General features: G+C 41.1%; 1 protein-coding gene across 3 annotated transcripts in view; it reads right to left on the reverse strand.

Annotated features, from left to right (window-relative positions):
• Window positions 1–18473, reverse strand: part of SLC3A1 (solute carrier family 3 member 1) — a 48162-nt gene that overhangs the window by 3152 nt on the left and 26537 nt on the right. For all 3 annotated transcript variants that reach the window (XM_007190087.3, XM_007190088.3, XM_028168492.2), the window contains 5 exons: window positions 10979–11098; window positions 8913–9037; window positions 7133–7328; window positions 4390–4557; window positions 3277–3393 (listed from right to left, as the gene is read on the reverse strand). In XM_007190087.3, coding sequence (XP_007190149.1) covers window positions 3277–3393; window positions 4390–4557; window positions 7133–7328; window positions 8913–9037; window positions 10979–11098 — 726 coding nt within the window. The remainder of the gene's footprint in view (window positions 1–3276; window positions 3394–4389; window positions 4558–7132; window positions 7329–8912; window positions 9038–10978; window positions 11099–18473) is intronic.

The raw sequence follows: 18473 nt of genomic DNA on the forward strand, positions 1-18473 counted from the left end.
TTATTTTAATTCTTTCTGTGTCCTTTTGTTTTAGCTATGTCTCTTATGTCAGATTTTGTCTTTGTTTTCTAATCTAAGAGTTTATATCTTTTATAGGTGAATTTAACCCATTTATATCTGTGATTACCATGTTTAGACATAATCCTGTAGCCTTATTTTTTATTTTAGTTGTACTAATGTTTTATTTTAGTTGTACTAGTGTTTTATTTTCTTCTTTAGCTTTTTATTGGATCAATTGGTTTTCTTTATGTAATTTTTTTCCTTCCAGTTTCCTTCGAAAATTACACATTTATGTCTTTTCTTCTGATTGTTACCCTTAAAACTGTAATAACCATTTAAAACATATTTTTTTCAACATACAGAGCAGTGCTGTCCAGTAGAACTTCTTGCAGTGCCAAAAGTTCTGTTTCTGTGCTGTACAATATGGTAGCCACTAGCTACTGAGCACTTGAAATGTTGCTAGTGTTAAACAGGAACTGAACTTTTAATTCTGTTTAATTTTAGTAGTCACAGTGGTTAGTGGCTACTGGACAGCTCACATCTAGAGTGAGTTACTCTGTTTCCATCCTTGTAAAGTGCGTTAGCCTGCACGCATGTGCGTTTGCTCACTCTCACACGCACACACCCTCCCTGCCACCATTTCCCATATAGAAATAAATCACTAAGATTTTTACTCCAGAATACCTTATTTTACATTATGTATCAAAAATTATTCATCCTTAAGTTTTGTTGGTTCCTTTCCTCACTATGTTTTATACATCATGTCTTCCTTTTAGATTCCTTTTTGGTTTTGTTGGAGTCCCCAATTTCTCTTTCAGGAACTGGCTATACATAGTAAAATTTGGGTCCTTGCTTTTCCATCTCTGTTTTGCTCCTGAATGCTAGTTTGAATGGATATAGGATTCTTTGTTTAGAATCAAGTTTCCATTACAACTTTGAAGGTAAAGTTCTAATGTGTTTTAGTATCCAGTTGAGAAGTCTGATGACAGTCCAATTTTCAGTCCTTTTCTCAGGCAATCTATTTTTGAGTTTGGTTTCTTTCTGTATATTTTTAGGTTTTCTCTTTATTAGTCTCTGTTCTTTTCTAGAACTCCTTTTTTGTTATATGTTGGAATTTCTAGATTTATACTCCACATATCAAAAATTTTCTCTTTATACTGTTAACTTCTTTGCCTTTTTTTTTCCATTTCCCTTGGAATATCAATGTCTTTTGTTACATGCAATGCAAATGAAAAGCCCTTTTTTATTGCTATCAATTTACTATGGTGTTTCGTATTTTGATTGTGTATTAAAATATAATCATGTTGTGTTTAAAAAAAAAAAAAAACTTCTTTGCCTTTTTACAGTACATTTTGGGATAAACCCTTGAGTCAGTTTTCCAGCACACTAATTAGAACTTCTATTTTATTGTTTATTTTGACAATATTTTTGTATTTCTAAGATATCTAATCACTTCTTTAAAAGAGTGTTAAGGGCTACATAAAACAATAGTCTCAGGGAGGGAGCAGTTTTACTAATAATGAAGTCTTATGTTATATTTTCTTTGCTTTCTACAATGTTTTGTTAGGAATGGTGTCTCTCTTTCATGGTCTTAATTTTTCTCAAATGTAGTGTGATTTTTGGTGATTCATTTACTTTTGTATTTGATACTCCTTGTTTGCCTGTCTTCAGTTGCCTGCCTCTACTAACTGTGAGAAGCCAAGTTGGAGGTAGGTCTGGTTTGTCTTTGGGGTGTAGGGGTTCTTTTCCTGTTTAATGGTGACCAGCTACCTAGGGTCCTACCCTCCTCTTAAGGCCTCTGTGAACTGAGGAGTAAAAACTCTTATTTTGGAGATCATTCCTCAGTGAATCATCCCAGGGAATTAGGTTTTCTTCTCCTTTTTTTCCTTCAACTGTTGTTGTAGAAGTTTAACAGTATTTCAAGCTTTGCTCTACTCATTCAACACGAGTATGATCACCAAACAGGCCCTGAGTTTTTTCCTCAGGCAAATTCTGGGGCAGCCAATTGCAGCGGTGGAGGAACATTCCTGCTGTGCTCTCACCTGTACCTGTCAGTGCTGTTTTCTCCTGTGTATTTTAGATTATGGTTTCTATGCTCTTGTTTCTTTGTAATCTTAATTTTACTTTCTATCTTCTAGAAAGTACTTAAATTCTCGCCTTGTTCTAGGGCTATTATGGAGGTGTTTTATTAAAATGGCATTGCCTGAGACTTCCAGTTATTTGATTATGATTTAGCATCCCTCCAAGCACTACTCATGATCATTTTAACGACTTGACTAATCTGACCATTATTTTAATTTGCATTTACATTTTTCCATCTTTGCTGCTGTACTTTTTTATGTAGGATTTCTTACATATTGGCCTATGGGAATATTTAGGACATTTGGACGTAATGAAAATCAGTAAGTGCACTTAATCCAAAACACAAATGTTAATATACAATTTTTGTGTTTCAAGGACCTATGACCATATAAAACAAAGTTATCCCTGGGGTGCTTGGATCAGGGAGATGTGGGAACAGGAGGGTTTGCCTGAAGTTCTGTATCAGAATAATCTGGGGAGTGTTTTCAAAATACTTAGTAGATGCTATAAAACTTGTATCCTCATGTGATGCCAGTAATTTCTCTCCCCCTTAAGTAGTTTAGATTGTGTTTTCCAGTGAAAACACCTGAAACTCACCTGAAGCCATTTCATATTTTTCTGGTCTAAGGAAATGTATTTAGCACTTTGCTGGAATTAATGCATTCCTGTTTAAGAAATTTGTTTGCTGAACTTGGCAAAGTTGATCACCATGAGAACAGAAAACAGTATAGGCAAAAGCTGAAGGGTATGCTTTTCCGGAACAGCTACTTTTAGGGATTATTCATGCTTCAGTTTCTGTAGGTAAACAGCCTTGCTCTCAAGAATCTTACCCTAGATTGATTGATCGATCTCTTACTTTCTTTCCTTCCTTTTGAGGGGTGGGAACAGAGAAAGGATAGCAGACTTGCTGAAAGCCCTCCATAAAATGTTCTTAATATTTCATAGCTCAAAGTCATTCCAATGAAGAGTATATTCTGTATGATACTTCATATGGTACACTTCTGCACCAGTTTGTATTTTCACAAAAACATGATTTGCAAACTCCTTAAAAACAAAAACTGCAAAAGAAGTCTATGTGATTGATTTAAAGAGCATCAGTTAAGGTTTTAGACAACTCAAGGTGAGTGTATGTTGTCAGCAACAGAAACTCATTTCCTGTTCTGGAGTTAGCATGAAATTTTCATTGATACTTACATCAACATTCACAGTGTGGTAATCTGAGCTGGTGGGTAACCAGGTGTGATTGCCTTCAGAAAAACCAGCATTTGAGCTATTGTCCCACTGCATTGGTGACTTTGAGAGAAGAGTATCCTATGTCAAAAGACCATAAAGAAAAAAACAGTGATCTGGTTATTAAAAGAAATGTAATTTGGCCATGACTTACTTCAGAAGTATTTAATTCCCTGTATTTCTCAGCTAGTACTCAAATTCATTAGCATTCATAAGGAAAAGGCCTTAATATTCAGTACATAAACCAGTTTTACACTTTAAATTGGAAAACAGTTAATGACATCTTGAGTGTGAATAAACTACTAACTGAACATTGATACATGCTTGGAATCTTTGCTGCTTTTCCCTAAAAATGAGTAATGTAGGATTCCAAAATGTGCCATTTACAAACTCATTATAATGTGATACAGTGATCGGTGAATGCAGGCATGCAGCCATGTACAGGTGAGCCTAGATTGTTATCCTTTTTAGCCTGGTTATCGCATGAGTGCACACACAAATTTAGGAGCTTAACTAGAAAAGGTTTCATTGTGACTAAATATTAGGGAAATTGGATCTCACAATTGAAAGCTAACCATACAAATTATAGCTTCAAGGTCTTTCATCTGCCCAGCAACACAATTGTAAGATCCATGGCCTCAAACAAAAACAAAATTTAAACTTCTCAGGCCTAAGGCTGTCCGTTACATTTGTTAGCACAAAGATTCTTCCTTTTATGTTATGGCCAAGCAAGATCTAGCAATACAGACAAGCACTATAATAAATGTTCTTAACTCCATTTCAGGTAGAGGGCATTCGAAACTCAAAACGTGGCTTCTTAAATTTTAGTGCACCTGAGAATCAGCTGGAAAACATCTTTGAAATGCAGATCCTGGGCTCTACACAAGAAATTCAGATGTGTGGCTCAGGAAGCAGCATTTCCCCAATCAAGAAAGCTGAAAAATTCTCACTGCCTAACAGTGAGAAACAAAAGCTAAGTAATCATGATTTTCAGCAGCAGAATAGAAATAGTAAATTTTCTGATTTGGCAAAAAATGAGGATTTGGTGTGGTGCATGGTTAAGTTATATTAACTTACAACATCATAGGTTTCATTGAGATTTGTGGCTAAAATATTTCTCATTCCTATTTCTTCCCCGTAGTAAGTTATGGGAGTTCCAGGCAGTGTGAACACAAGCATGTTCATGATGTTGACATATTGTTTCCCCAGACGAGAAGTCAGCCGGTCATTGTCTGGTCCACCAGTCTGAAAGGCAGATACTTTTTTTTAAGAGCACAGCTCTATACAGAGTTTTCTGAAAGATTTACCCTATTTCACAAAACGTCCTTCAGGCAGAAAAACGTGGTTAACCATGGGTACCTTCGTTATCAGCAAGCCTGCATTTGAGTCCTAACCCAGCTCCTTGCTGTACAATTGACCATCTGACTGACTTGGCCATTATGATCAACAAAATGGTGATAACAGCTTACTTCACATTCATATTGCAAATAAGACAAAATTTATGAGGGTACATATTAATATTTTTGCACATTTGGATAAGAGAATATTGACAGGAAAGGAAACAAGTGTTTCCTCCAAGGAGGGAACAGGTGGAGGGGAGCGGGGTGAGAGAAAGACTTCTGATCTGTCCCTTTGTGTGTGTGTGATTTTTGAACTATTCAAAAAAATTTTTAAGTTAAAAGGTAAATCAGCTTTTACAGAAATATTTAACAGTCTAAGAAGAAATTTTCTATAGGACTTCCTATTTTTAAATATATTTCTTTGTTAAATGTTCTGATTACATATTTTAACATCTAGTCCTTATTTAAGAGTTTATTTAAATCACCTAACCTTTCCATTTTACAAATGATGAAACAAGCTCTGAGAAACTGCATCATTTATTCAGGTCAAGGTCATGAGGCAGAACCAAACTTTGAACTTGAGTCTGAGAATATAAACTTGGTTGTTAGAATTCAGGAAAAAGGGAGCTTGCTTTTTTTATTCTTTAGATTTACTGAAACTATCTTTACAATTATCTTTTTATAGACCATTGTATTTTTCTATTTTTATGGCCAGAAAATTAGGTCAAACTTTTCCACCATTTATTCCTTTTCATTATCTCCAAAGCATCTGACAAGAAACCCTGTGATTTCTCAAGTCTTCTGAACCTAGATCACTTTTCTTTCTCAGAACTGAAATCAAGATTAGCATTGGACAGAGATCAGGGCCTCTCACAAGCTGAGGTCCAGTTGCCTATGATATGAGACTATGAGTATATGAAAAAATGTGCTACAACTACATTATAAAATTTGTATAGAGAGGGGGTACTTCTGGAATGGTAGAGTAAGGACCTCAAAAAATCTCTACCATGAAAGCAAGGAGAATGCTGGCAAAAACTGTAAAAATCCACTTTTTCAGAACTTGGAAATGAAAGGCTTACAACAATACAAGGAGTGTTCAAGAAAAACAGCTGGATCTCAGAACAGCAAGCTTTGTATCATTTTAACTGGCCATAATCTCATGCCCCTCCCCTCAGATTCAAGATAGCCTTGAAAACCAACAGAAAATGTAAAAACCAGCAGCCTAGTAGCCACTGGAGGACCAAAATAGGTTTTGAGTTCGTCAAAAGCTCCATCTCTAGAGAACTGGCACTGTTTGTTTGACCTTTCTAGCAGCTCACTTTTGGTTGGGTTTTTTCTTTATCTGATCTGACTCAAAGCTAAATGTGCAGATTGTCTTATCCCCAAGGCATTTGCCAAAAACAATCAGCAGCAATTGATTATCATTATACTTGCCTGAGGTGGTGTTACCAACCTGGGCTAAACAGAGACTGACCAAAAAACTTTAAAGTTAGGAATAAGATGACCATAAAAGGCTTTGAAAGGCTCTGGCATTTTCCTGGAATCTAGACGCCTACACACATGCACAGGGCTGCACAGGTAGCCAGGGAAGCCCCAAGAATCTAATCTCTCTCCTCCGGCTAACCCTGAAACTCAAGCAGAAAGGAAAGACTAAGGCGGAGCTGTGAGCTGCCTGCCAAAGTGTTGAAAGCATGCCCACCCCGCACACAGCCCCTCAGCAAAGGCTGGGAGACTTATTAACAAGTTCAAGGCATCTAAGGAATCTTAACAACCATTAGCTGACCAAGCAGAGACTTCTTCAATGGTCGCACACAACAAGTAACAGAGTTTACAGAATTAATCCAAGAAAGTCACTGAAGAAACAAACACTGGAGAGGGGAGAATGTGATTTCCAAAATTTCTACAGTTACTATTTAAAATATCCAGTTTCAACAACAACAAAAAATACAAGACATGCAAAGAACCAGGAAAGTATGGCCCATACAGAGGGGGGAAAAGCATCAACAGAAAACTTGGCTGAGGAAACCCAAACACTGGACTTAGTGGACAGTGACTTTACATCAACTATTACACGTGTGTTCAAAACCTGGACAATGTCTACAGGATTCTTACAAGTATGAGAACAATGCCTTATCAAATAGGTACTGTCAATAAAGAGAAATTATGGAAAAAGCAAAAATTACAGTTGAAAAGTACAATAAAGGAAGTGAAAAATTCCCTAGACAGGCTGGACAGATTTGAATTGACCAAGGAATCAGCAAATGAGACAGATCAGTTAAAATTATCTAGTCTCAGAACCAGAAGGAAAAGAATGAAGAATGACAAGAACCTGGTCAGGAGCTGGGATGCGTCTGGCTCACTAAACAATCACAAAATGAAGGAAAGGTGAAGGTCACTTAGAGACAAATGTGCCCCTTGTTTCAGAGGACTATTCAGCAAGCACACCAGCACCGTATGCTGAGCTGGGCATAAGGACTTACCATCCAATTAGGCCATTTTCCTTCTGGCATGTTTTCCATCCACGATGTGATAACCTCAAACACACTGTTCCCAGAAGGCATGTCTAGTTTACCGAGGTAACTGTTGAAGGGAAAATCTGCTTCTTGGATAAAAGGCAGACCGTAGTACATCATGGTCTTGGCAATGTTCTCTCCATGGGCTTCAGTCCCCATGAACCTGTAAGAGTTGGCAGTGCAGTGACATCAGGGCCTGTCAGGAGACTGGGAAAGCGCTTTGCAGCTGCTGTGTCTCATGAACAGGATGTTGGGAGGTGAATGCGTACTATTAACCGTATTGGCTAGGGCTCACTAGGAAGCAGAATCAAGCCAGATATCAAGAAATGGCAAACTGGGTCACGTGGCAATTTCTCATCATATTAAACCCAAAGACTAGCCTAATACTAAGCCATGTCTAAAACACGTTTGGATCTCAGTCAATACTGTTCTTTTCTTTCTAACTCTGAATGAAACTCAGTAACTTCCAGGAAGACTTTAGTTAGCAATTCTCATCACTCCACTTAGAATGTACAGTATATGTCTGCATATAAGGTAAGAGGGGTTCCCCCCAAATTCCCCTTGTATTGGAATCCCTATAAAGTCTCACTTTATTATTGGGGTGCACTCTCAGTTGTTGAAAACCAAACACTCTTCAGGGAAGACATATTCGCCTGAAATGGCCCACATCAATGCTTGTTTTAGCTATTTGAGACATTACACTAGTGGATAAGTTACATAGTATCTGGAGCTCACGTGTTTCAGTTCCAGTCCCATCTCGGCGGCCACTACCTATGTGACCATTACCTGCATGCTCAGAGTCTCAGTCTCCTCATCTGTAAAATGGGAATAGTGATCAGAGGGCCTACTTTAAGGAGAAGAAATTTCTTGAACTCCTTTTCCACTGATTCTATTGGGTAATCTATATAAACACAATAAGAGTTAAGTTCAGGGCTTCCCTGGTGGCGCAGTGGTTGAGAATCTGCCTGCTAATGCAGGGGACACGGGTTCGAGCCCTGGTCTGGGAAGATCCCACATGCCACGGAGCAGCTGGGCCCGTGAGCCACAATTGCTGAGCCTGCGCGTCTGGAGCCTGTGCCCCGCGACGGGAGGGGCCGCGATAGAGAAAGGCCCGCGCACCGCGATGAAGAGCGGTCCCCGCACCGCGATGAAGAGTGGCCCCCGCTTGCCGCAACTGGAGAAAGCCCTCGCACGAACCGAAGACCCAACACAGCCAAAAATAAATAAATAAATAAATAAATAAATAAGAAAATCCTTTAAAAAAAAAAAGAGTTAAGTTCATTGAGTGTTTATTATGTGCCAGGCATTGTTTTAAGTCCTTCACAGACATTATCTCATGTAATCTCACAACAACCTTATGGGGGTGTCATTATCACTTTTTAATTGTTGAGAAAACTGAGACTTAGGTTAACTAACCTAACAGTTAACAGTTTAGTTGGAACATTTGCATGCTAACAGGTCAAATAATGATAAAAAATAGTAATGGTTAATGACTAACCTTTGGATAATATATTATCTTTTAATTTTCACAAAATTCCTGTGAATAAGTACTGTGGGATTAGCATCATTTTACAGAAGAGGAAACAAAATCAGCAAATTTAAGGAACATGAGAGACTATACCAGGCCCTAGCATAACTGAGTTATGATACATTGTAATTATGCGGTTTATTAAATTATAACTGAATCTCTTAAGAATGCTTGGTTGTGAGGGATAAAGTGCAGATCACACACTGCACCCGTGGTTACCTGTATCTCCCAGGCTCCCTGCTGTATTGGTCCATTGTCTGCCGGAAGCTGCGGACAATGTCGTGCATTCCCACCTGTGTGGTGGTGAAGTCATGGTACAGCTCCGAGTAGTGAGTGACTGTGTCCTTTGAAAACAGGACAGCTTGGTTACCATCATGTCAAATGTCAAATGCCCATAGCTGGCCTCATGTGAATATGGACTGTCTCTTCAAAGGGCTCAAGCCGAGACACACATGCTCAAAGACGGTCCTAGGCCTTTTGCTGCTCAAGGGAATTTGTGGATGGAAAAGAACATTAGAAACTATTAGTGTTTCATTTTGTGTTTAAATTATTAACTATAAATCTAGTAAACAAGTTAAATTTTACCGAACACCTAAACACTAATTACAAATGTATTTAATAAAATCCTTCTAAACATTTTATTGTCCCAAATGCTCCAGACATTTTTAAAGGCAAACAAAACAAATTATCTTAATGATTATAGAGTGTATTATTATATTATCTGCTTACAAAACTATTAATATCATGCATTTAAATTTGTTTCTTTACCATTTCTGTCCTTTATTCTTACCGTTACACTTTTCCAGGGTTTTAGTAATTTTTTGTGATACTCATTCTCTGCCTTCCTAGGGTTACAGTAATCTTCTGGAATCAAAGTAAAAAATTATGTCTAATACAGGCTCAGTTTGTAAGTCCTGGGTTAGGACGTGGACAGGCTAGAGAGTCCATGAGTTGCTATCCACTCAGTGGACCCTTTTTTTATAAGTGATTTTCCCTTGCTAGATCAAGGCAAGTTTTTTGAAATCTTAGATGTCTTCCGGAAATTACATGTTCTTTAAGTTTTTCTTGGGTAGCACACAAAACCCATTGTTCTGATCATTTGTCTTGACTGGAAACATATGCCTGTCTTAGGACATCTCATTATAATTAGCAAGGTTATTTTGAGATTTCTTCTCCAAGGATAAGAGCTTCTCTTTGGGACAACTGGCTAATACACAACCTTTTTTTCCCCTTCATTTTTCCCTTCTACTGGAAATCGTGTGAAAAAAAAAAAAAGCTTAATCATAAACTTTGGTTCATGACATGGTCTCATAATTAGCCCATGCATGGCCAGCTTCCCTTTGTTACTCAGACAGGACTATCAAGCTGGTGACCGTATGAATTTAATTTTACTTTCTAAAAAGGGCATCATGCTACATATAATAATTTTAGATTTTTTTACTACACGTTATATCACTAGGATTGATCCATATTGCTGTGTCACTACAATTCATTTATTTTGACATTTCATTGTGTAAATGTACAAATCCGTTATTTTGGAATGCATTTTAGGACTACTGTCTCCTTGGCCATTGAAAACAGAGTGACTGTAGAATGGTGGTCAACTAGAGGAGTGAGAGGGCCATGGGATTATTACTCTCTCACGTGTGACATGGGAGGAAGGTTGAGAACCACTGGTGTGGAAGCACAAAGAGCCCAAATTCTGTAGCAGATAGGCTTGGGTGGTAATTCTGTTTATCACCTCTGTCACCCTGATAAATTTCTCTAAGATTTGCTAAATGGGGATCATGAAACCTCACAAGATGTTGAGAGAGTTAAATGGAAACAACAAATAGCATACAATTGACACTCAGCAAGTGTTAGTTCCCTTCCCTTCTACCTACGTGTCCTTTAATGACTACAAAAGCACTTGGGGAATTTAGGCCGCCTCCCCTGAGCTTGAGTGACTGACAAAATCACAGTGAGTAAGTTATGGCCTTCGGTGGAGTCCACACTGTCCATGCCCTCCAGAAACCTCGTCTTCGAAGGACTCCTCTAGGGATCACTCAGGAGGAAGCAGTGGAAGGAAATATCTGGTCATGTCCATTTGAAACTCCTGTGTTTTCTAAAGACAATGATTCAAAACACTTCCCTCTGGTAAGTGGTGTCTCAGGCTAAAAAAGACAACACTCTGATATTTTCAGAAAAGAAAATATATACATATATAACATTTTAAAATATATAAATATATATTTATTTTAAAATATATTTTTAAAACATATATACGTATATGTTTAAAACTTTACCGGGATCTGGGTCTTATTCACTTGGGCCTCGTCTCTCAGATGCTTTGCTTCTAGAAGAAATTGAACAGCATCGAAGCTAAAGCCATCGACACCCTTTGAGAGCCAAAACTGTATAATTTCCTAAACATGAAGAAGCGAAACACTTGGTTACGTTAACCGCACATTGTTGTCATAAGGTTTAATAAAGGCCTCGTCTGTTAATGGCTTCCATCATAAACAGTCACCTCCACATACAAAACAAGCACAGCACTCGTATTCTTACCTATTTAGCACCACAGTGTCTGAGCATAATGAACTTTGAATAACTGCATTTATGGGCTCCCATTTTTCTCTCACATTTGAATTCAGAATGTTACATTTGTAATTGATGCTATGAGCATGTTCCCAAAGTTTAAAGAATCCACTCAAAATGAAAGATAGGACTCAAGAGAAACTGGGAACGTAGCTCATCTGCCCCATGCCCAGTTCCTTCAAGGTCACTCCGAACGGAGAAAATCACCAATTAAGCGCCCAGGCATGAAGGGTTCTTCCACCAGACTGGGAGATTCTGGAGGGAAAGACTGCAGCTTTCATTTCTGCTTCCCTTGCCACTGACCCAGCAACTGTTACTTAGTGAACCAGTCGTGGAATGAAAGAATGAGGTATCAAGCCTGAATGAGTCAAACATGGTGTGATACTGTTGGGACACCGAAGAAGTACAGCATGTTCCCTGGCTTCGAGGCATCTACAGAGTAGTCGGGGACACATGAGACATGAGAGGGTTACCTAACACAAGGTAGGACACGGTTCAAAATCATGAGAGGAGATTCCTCTGCATGACTGTTGGACCTCCAAAAAGATCAAATTTAATATGGGTGGGCACAGCCAAGCAAGGAAAAGCTAGAGCTTGAACTTGGCTGGTGGGACATGATCAGGAAGTGACTCTAGAAGAACATTCTGGACTGTTTTGGGTACAGCATGAGTCAAGCATGGAGGCACAGGATGACTTGGCCTGTATTGGGGTGGTTAGGAGGACCAGGTGATCTTGAAAAGCAGAGGGCCTAGTCTCAGCTCCCCTCCCATGCCAACCCCTCCCAGCTGGGCCTACTCCTGCACCCACCAAAAGCCACCCTCCTGCAAAGGGACAGTGGCTGTCCCTGCTCTCCTTTCAGCTCAATCCTTGCTGAAAGGAAGGTTTTATAGGAATGTGTATATCACATTAGAGCAGAACCACCTGTAATTTAAAGTAGTGGAGTGAAGAAGCCAATTTTCACCTACTATGGGGAACAGAGCTACAGATCCCAAATAAGAACTGTTCCCAGAATCACTTGCTTGATTCAAAGTGTGCTTCTTGTATCTACATGTGCATATGGAGTCTGGAGTGCTACCGTTCAAGGCTCCCAAAAGTTTCTCTTTTTTTAAATATTTATTTACTTATTTGGTTGCACTGGGTCTTAGTTGCAGCAGGTGGGCTCCTTAGTTGTGGCTCACAGGCTCCTTAGTTGTGGCATGTGAACTCTTAGTTGCGGCATGCATGTGGGATCTAGTTCCCTGACCAGGGATCGAACCCAGCCCCCTGCATTGGGAGCGCAGAGTCTTATCCAGTGCACCCCCAGGGAAGTCCCAAGGCTCCCAAAGGTTTCTACAGGCTGAACGCAAGGCTGATGTTAGCCTCTTCAAGGTGAGACTTTGAATGGCAAAGCTCGAACAAATCTTTCAAATCTAAGAGCAGGCTCTGCTGCTGACAGTCCTCATCTTGAACACAGTTGACCCACATACCCTTAAGCTGGCCTTACCCAGTGGAATTTTTCTTTGGGGCACAAACCCCACAAATTTATTCTTAACTAGCATCCTTCTTCACACATTCATTCATTCATTCAATAAGTATTTGGGTTCCAACTAGGGACCAGGCACTTAGCTAATAAGCCTTGGAACTAGAACCATTAGCAAAATACAACACAATCTAGACACAGTCCTAGGTCTCAAGGATATTTTTTAGAATCCTTAGCTGGACAAATATTAATGCAAAAATATTTAAATCACAGACACCATGAAACTGTGAAGGAAAGGAGCTTTGGTTACACAAAGCTTACACAAGGGGGTGAAAGAGCAGGATTTGCCAGGCAGGTCAGCGCAGCAGGATGGCAGGAAGGGAAGGCAGTTGGTTAGAGATTCAGCTGGAGAAGTCGCCAGATATGAAGGCGCCTCATTTGTAGAACAGGATCTGCAGAATTGCCTCATTTGTAGTGGGCTCTAAGGGCCCACTTAGCGTGAAGCTAACAAAGCTGAAGTTTCAGGACCCTTCACTGCATGGGCTCCTACCCACATTCCTTTTTCATTCTAAATGAGCACTCATTTTTCTGTACCTAATTTTATACTCTTTTTTTTTTTTCATTTCAAAAAGTCCCCCAATTCTTACAAGCTTCAGATGCCACGCAAACCGGGTCCACCCCCAGGTGGCGCTGTTCTCTACAAGCGGGAACACTGGAAGGGGCTCTAGGTGGGGGTGGGGCACAAATAACTGTAATCCATCCAAGCAGCCTCTGAAAAAATGTGGGAAAACATTAAACACCATGCTGCTGTAAACATTAAGCTTTTGATCAGTGATTTCCTAAAATAAAGCTATTCATTTTCTTCATTGGGTCCTCATTCACTTTGGGGATCTCAGCATTGCTAACTATTAACCCAACATTAAAGAATGAGGAATGTGTACCCCATCGTAGGCATACGGCCCCGGCAGGGATGTTCACTGTAGTCCAGGAAGAGATGTTATCATTGTTTGATGAAACAAAACAGCAAAAGTTGGATGCTTGTTTTTGAGAGTCATTTTAAACGCTGGGGTTTTCACCCAGATAATCCAAAATTTGCTCTTGAAAAAGATTTGCTTCGTGCTATTTATTCTCAACCAGGTGAAAAAAGACAGTTCCAGATTTTAATGGTTAACCCTCTCTTTATGCCAATTAAGCTCCCCCAGGGGCTGGATGCGGAAATGGGCAAGGAGCCTGGTTCCGCCAGGTCTGGGTGACCCATGTAGGGACAACAGGACTCTGGGGACAGTACACTGTGTTCCCGATTTCTGACTAACTCCCATGACATCACACAGTCCTGGTTTTTCCACCAGACACGTTTTCATTCTTTTCTTCTTAAACAACTTGCTGCTCTGAGTGAAAAAGGAATCAGTTCAGCATTACACCAAGTCCCCTACATATGAACCTTCAAGTTGTGAACTTTCAAAGATGCGAACGTGCGTTCACATGTCCAATCACGTAAGTTAGTTCATGTGTCTGGCGTACATTGTCACGTGCATGCCTCCTCTACATGTGGTTGTGCTTTTGTGTACTTTACTGTACAGTATTGTATAGAGTACAGTAGTACAGTATCTTTACTGGAGATACGGGAAGAGGATGAGAGCTACTACCCAGACATCACTGGATCGTTTTTTCAAGAGGGTAGATAGAACTGAATCCAGCAAGGAACCAGAATGTATGCCATCAACACCAGGCGTGAGTGAAATTGCAGCTTCAGCTCTACCATCTCCCACCCCCTCTCCCTCCTCCAGTCAGTAACTCTTCTTGCCTGTTCACTCCACACCAGCCTCTGTATGCCAGCTGTTGTTCTGTACTGCTGTACTTTTCAAGGTACTGCACTGTAAGATTAAAAATGTTTTTTTTAATTTTCTGTGTTTGTTGTTTATGTATTATTTGTGTGAAAAGTATTATAAATCTATTCCAATACAGTATTATATAGCTGATTGTATTAGTTGGGTACCTAAGCTAATTTTGTTGGACTTAACAAACAAATTGGACTTAGGAACGCACTCTCGGAACGGAAGTCGTTCGTATGTAGGGGACTTACTGTACTGATATCCAAATTCTCGAAACCTCGAGGCAAACCTTTCCTTTTGAGATGACTGAAGTTACTGGGCCCATTTACCTAAAAAGCCAGGTTTGGAACAGAGAAAAGCTCTGCTCTTACATGTGATGATATATAAGACATCCTCTTAATAATGACATAAATCCCAGGTCATCCATTTCAAGAAGGAATGAGAAAGCACGGGCTATTTCAGAAGGACAGAGAGAAAACCATATCCTCCGCTTATAAGCAAGGAAAGTAAACCAACCGCACTGCTCTTCAGAAACCTGGGTAAAATTCTTTGTTACCTCTTCCGGAAGCAGGACATAGATCATGGGCTCCAGAATCTGACCCATCTGGGTACCATCCCATCTCCCCCACTGTCCAGCTGCATGAGTTAGCTTATCTGCATAACCTCCATAAACCTTGGTTTCCTCATCAATAAAATAATACCTGCCTTGCAGGAATTCTGTGAGGATTAGGGGTACTGCTGCCAGAGTCAACTGACGCTTTGGTCTTTACATTACCTGATCTCTGCCATGTTTGACAACACAGACTAACCTTGTTGTCTAGAAATACTCATATGCCTTGGCTCTAGGATACCCCGCTTCTGGTTTGCTACTCCTCTGTCTGCTCAACACTCCCTTCAATATTAATACTCCTTGGGGCTCCATCTTATACCCTCTGTTCATTTCACTTCACAACAGTATTGACTCATTTATCTATCATTTATTGATTATTTAACAAGTATTAATGCTTATACAAAAGCAACACACTGTCCTAGGTGCCTTACAAAGGTTAAACCATTTAATCCCCAAACAACCCCACAAGGTATGTACCATTATTATTCCTATTTTACCATCGGGGGAATTGAGGCACAGGGAGATGATGTACCTTGATCGAGGTCATACGGCAATAAGTGGTGCGTCAGAATTGGAACCCTGTGTGGCGCCTTATCCATTTGTTATGTGGCCTTCCTTTACTTTTATTTTTTTAGTTGGAGGACCTGCTACACCTGGCCCTCATTCCCACATGACAACAACCCCTACGAGCTAAGTGACAACTGGCCCCCTTGTTCACCTCAGCTGGCCCAGTTCTCTCACTGATACTACTACCTGACCTCTGTGGGCATTGTCCACGTGTCAACAAATCCCAAAGTCTTATCTCCAGAACAGACCTTCCCCTGAGTTCCATGTCATTATATCCAGCTATCCACTGAGCACTTGGATGTCTCACGGAGAGCTCAAACTCTACATGACTGAGACCACCCCCCTCCACCCCTGCTCTTCCCATGTCTCCCATCCCAGGAAGTGGTCCCATCACCCAGCCAGCATTCAAACCTGAAACCTGGGAGTCACACTGGACTCTTCTCTAAGGCCTGATGACGCCTCTGCAACCCCACCACCCTCACTGGCCCAAAGCCCCCACCATTCTTTCCTGGTCACTGTACCGTCCACCTCCCCGGTCCCTCCACCTTCGAACCTGCCTTACTCAAGCCCCTTCTCCACAACCAGATTGATTTTTCCAAATGCAAATCAAAAATTATTTCCCTGCCCAAGACCTTTTAAACCCAAATCCTACCGTGGCCTCCAATTGCCGCTTATGACCTGGTTCCTACCCACCTCTCTCATCTCGTCCTGTCACCGCCAGCCCCCCCGCCTCCCAACAACATGTCTCCATATTGGACAACTCCCAGCACCTTCACTGTGCCGTGACCCTGCTTCCTCTCCGCTGGGAACACTCCCACCTGTGTCTCTTCGCTTGGCTCATCCTTACTCATGCTCCAGGTATCACTGCTTCCTCTGTAAAGCGTACCCTAGTCTCTCCCACTCCATGTCCAGGTTAGGTGCCTGCCCTGCATTCTCCTACTTCCCACTGTCATGACCACTCAGCACACTTTATTGTAATTTCCTGTTTGTCTACCTCCCCCTCCAGAATATAATATAATATTATAGCCTGTGATGACCACAACATGGGCCCATATTATCGACCATCATACCCTGGCAAATGGCCAATACACAACACATACTGTTAAATGAGGGAATGATTTACAATGAAGTGCATGGCATACAGAACATGCAGTGATGATGCAGTGACTAGCATCAAGCACGGAGCTGGTTTATAAAGCAGGTAATGAGTAAACTTTATTTTGAATTGAGCTGCTTCTCTCCAGCAATACACATGCTTGATAGGGGCAGAGCAGAGCCAACATTTATGCTCTGATTCCATCTTAAGCCAGGAGGGCATCTTGGTTCCCAGTACCCAGCTGCCATGAACATACTACTCCCCTACTCCAGGGCTCAGCCTTCCCACGTGGTGGTTTCAGGGTCACACTGAGCCCCCGACATGAGGCCAGGCCATTGGAGTCTCCTCCCTGCTCTACAGCTTATCCACTGGTCACTTCACCTCTCTGGGCCTCAGTTTCCTCATTTGTCAAATAAGGGATTTGAAGGGCAAGTAAAAACCAAAGTGATCGGAAAAGTATAAAATGCTAGACAAATATAAGCTCCCACCTCCTCTGAGAAAACCTCCTGACTTCTCCAGCTGAAAATGCTCTAGCCCTGAGAGGTTCAGGGCAGAGCCAAGTCCCAAACGGCCAGTGCAAGGGGGAGGACTAAGAGGAGAGAGAAGGGGGCTCCGTGCCGCCTGCCAGCCTCCCACTGTGCAGATAAGCTGGAATCGGATGGCAGCCCAGCGGAAGAAGGCTCAGCCTCTGTGAGTACAAGCTGGTCTGCAAGCAGGGCTCATTCCAAATGCCTCCCCACCACAGACTCTCAGGGTTGCAAATTATTAACCTGCTTAACTCTGCTGCGGAGATAAGTGCTGCTGGGGGGAAGGAGGGTGTCGGAAGCCCCTTCATGTGAAAGGTCCCTTTCCATGAGCGAAGAGCTTTCCCTTACAGCTTTCAGCCTTTCTTATTTACTTCTAATAAGAAATCTTCTAAACCAGCCTTACAAAAATGTCTAACCTCTCAACCAGAGGCAGTAATGATTCATCTCAAGAGGGATTTCATCCTGCAGGTCCAGTAAATAAGACTCCTAGTCACGTACTCCACTACCTGGATGCCTGCAAGAGAACAGCTGGGTTAGCCAAAAAAGGATTTATGTATTGCTGGCACATTTTGGCAAAATTTATCACACTTGTCTACACATCTCCAGACAATCCATCAATATTGTCACAAGGAGCCTGGAGAAATCCACTGCCAGATAAACCAACTGGTTTATATTCCCATTTATGAATTTCCAATTGAAAACCTCCTTGCAAAAACCATGCAGAGGAGTTCCCTGGTGGCGCACTGGTTAAGAATCCGCCTGCCAATGCAGGGGACACGGGTTCGAGCCCTGATCCAGGAAGATTCCACATGCCGCAGAGCAACTAAGCCCGTGCACCACAACTACTGAGCCTGCACTCTAGAGCCCGCAAGCCACAACTACTGAAGCCCCCGCGCCTAGAGCCCGTGCTCCGCAACAAGAGAAGCCACTGCAATGAGAAGCCCGCACACGGCAACAAAGAGTAGCCCCTGCCCGCCACAACTAGAGAAAGCCTGTATGCAGGAGTGAAGACCCAACACAGCCAAAAATTAATTAATTAATTAATTAATTAAAAAAAAAAAAAACTATGGAGGAAAAGTGAAACACACAGAGAGAAGTAGTTTGCCTCAAAT

Source organism: Balaenoptera acutorostrata, chromosome 12 (genome assembly GCF_949987535.1).
Source record: "Balaenoptera acutorostrata chromosome 12, mBalAcu1.1, whole genome shotgun sequence".
Taxonomy (NCBI): Eukaryota; Metazoa; Chordata; class Mammalia; order Artiodactyla; family Balaenopteridae; genus Balaenoptera; species Balaenoptera acutorostrata.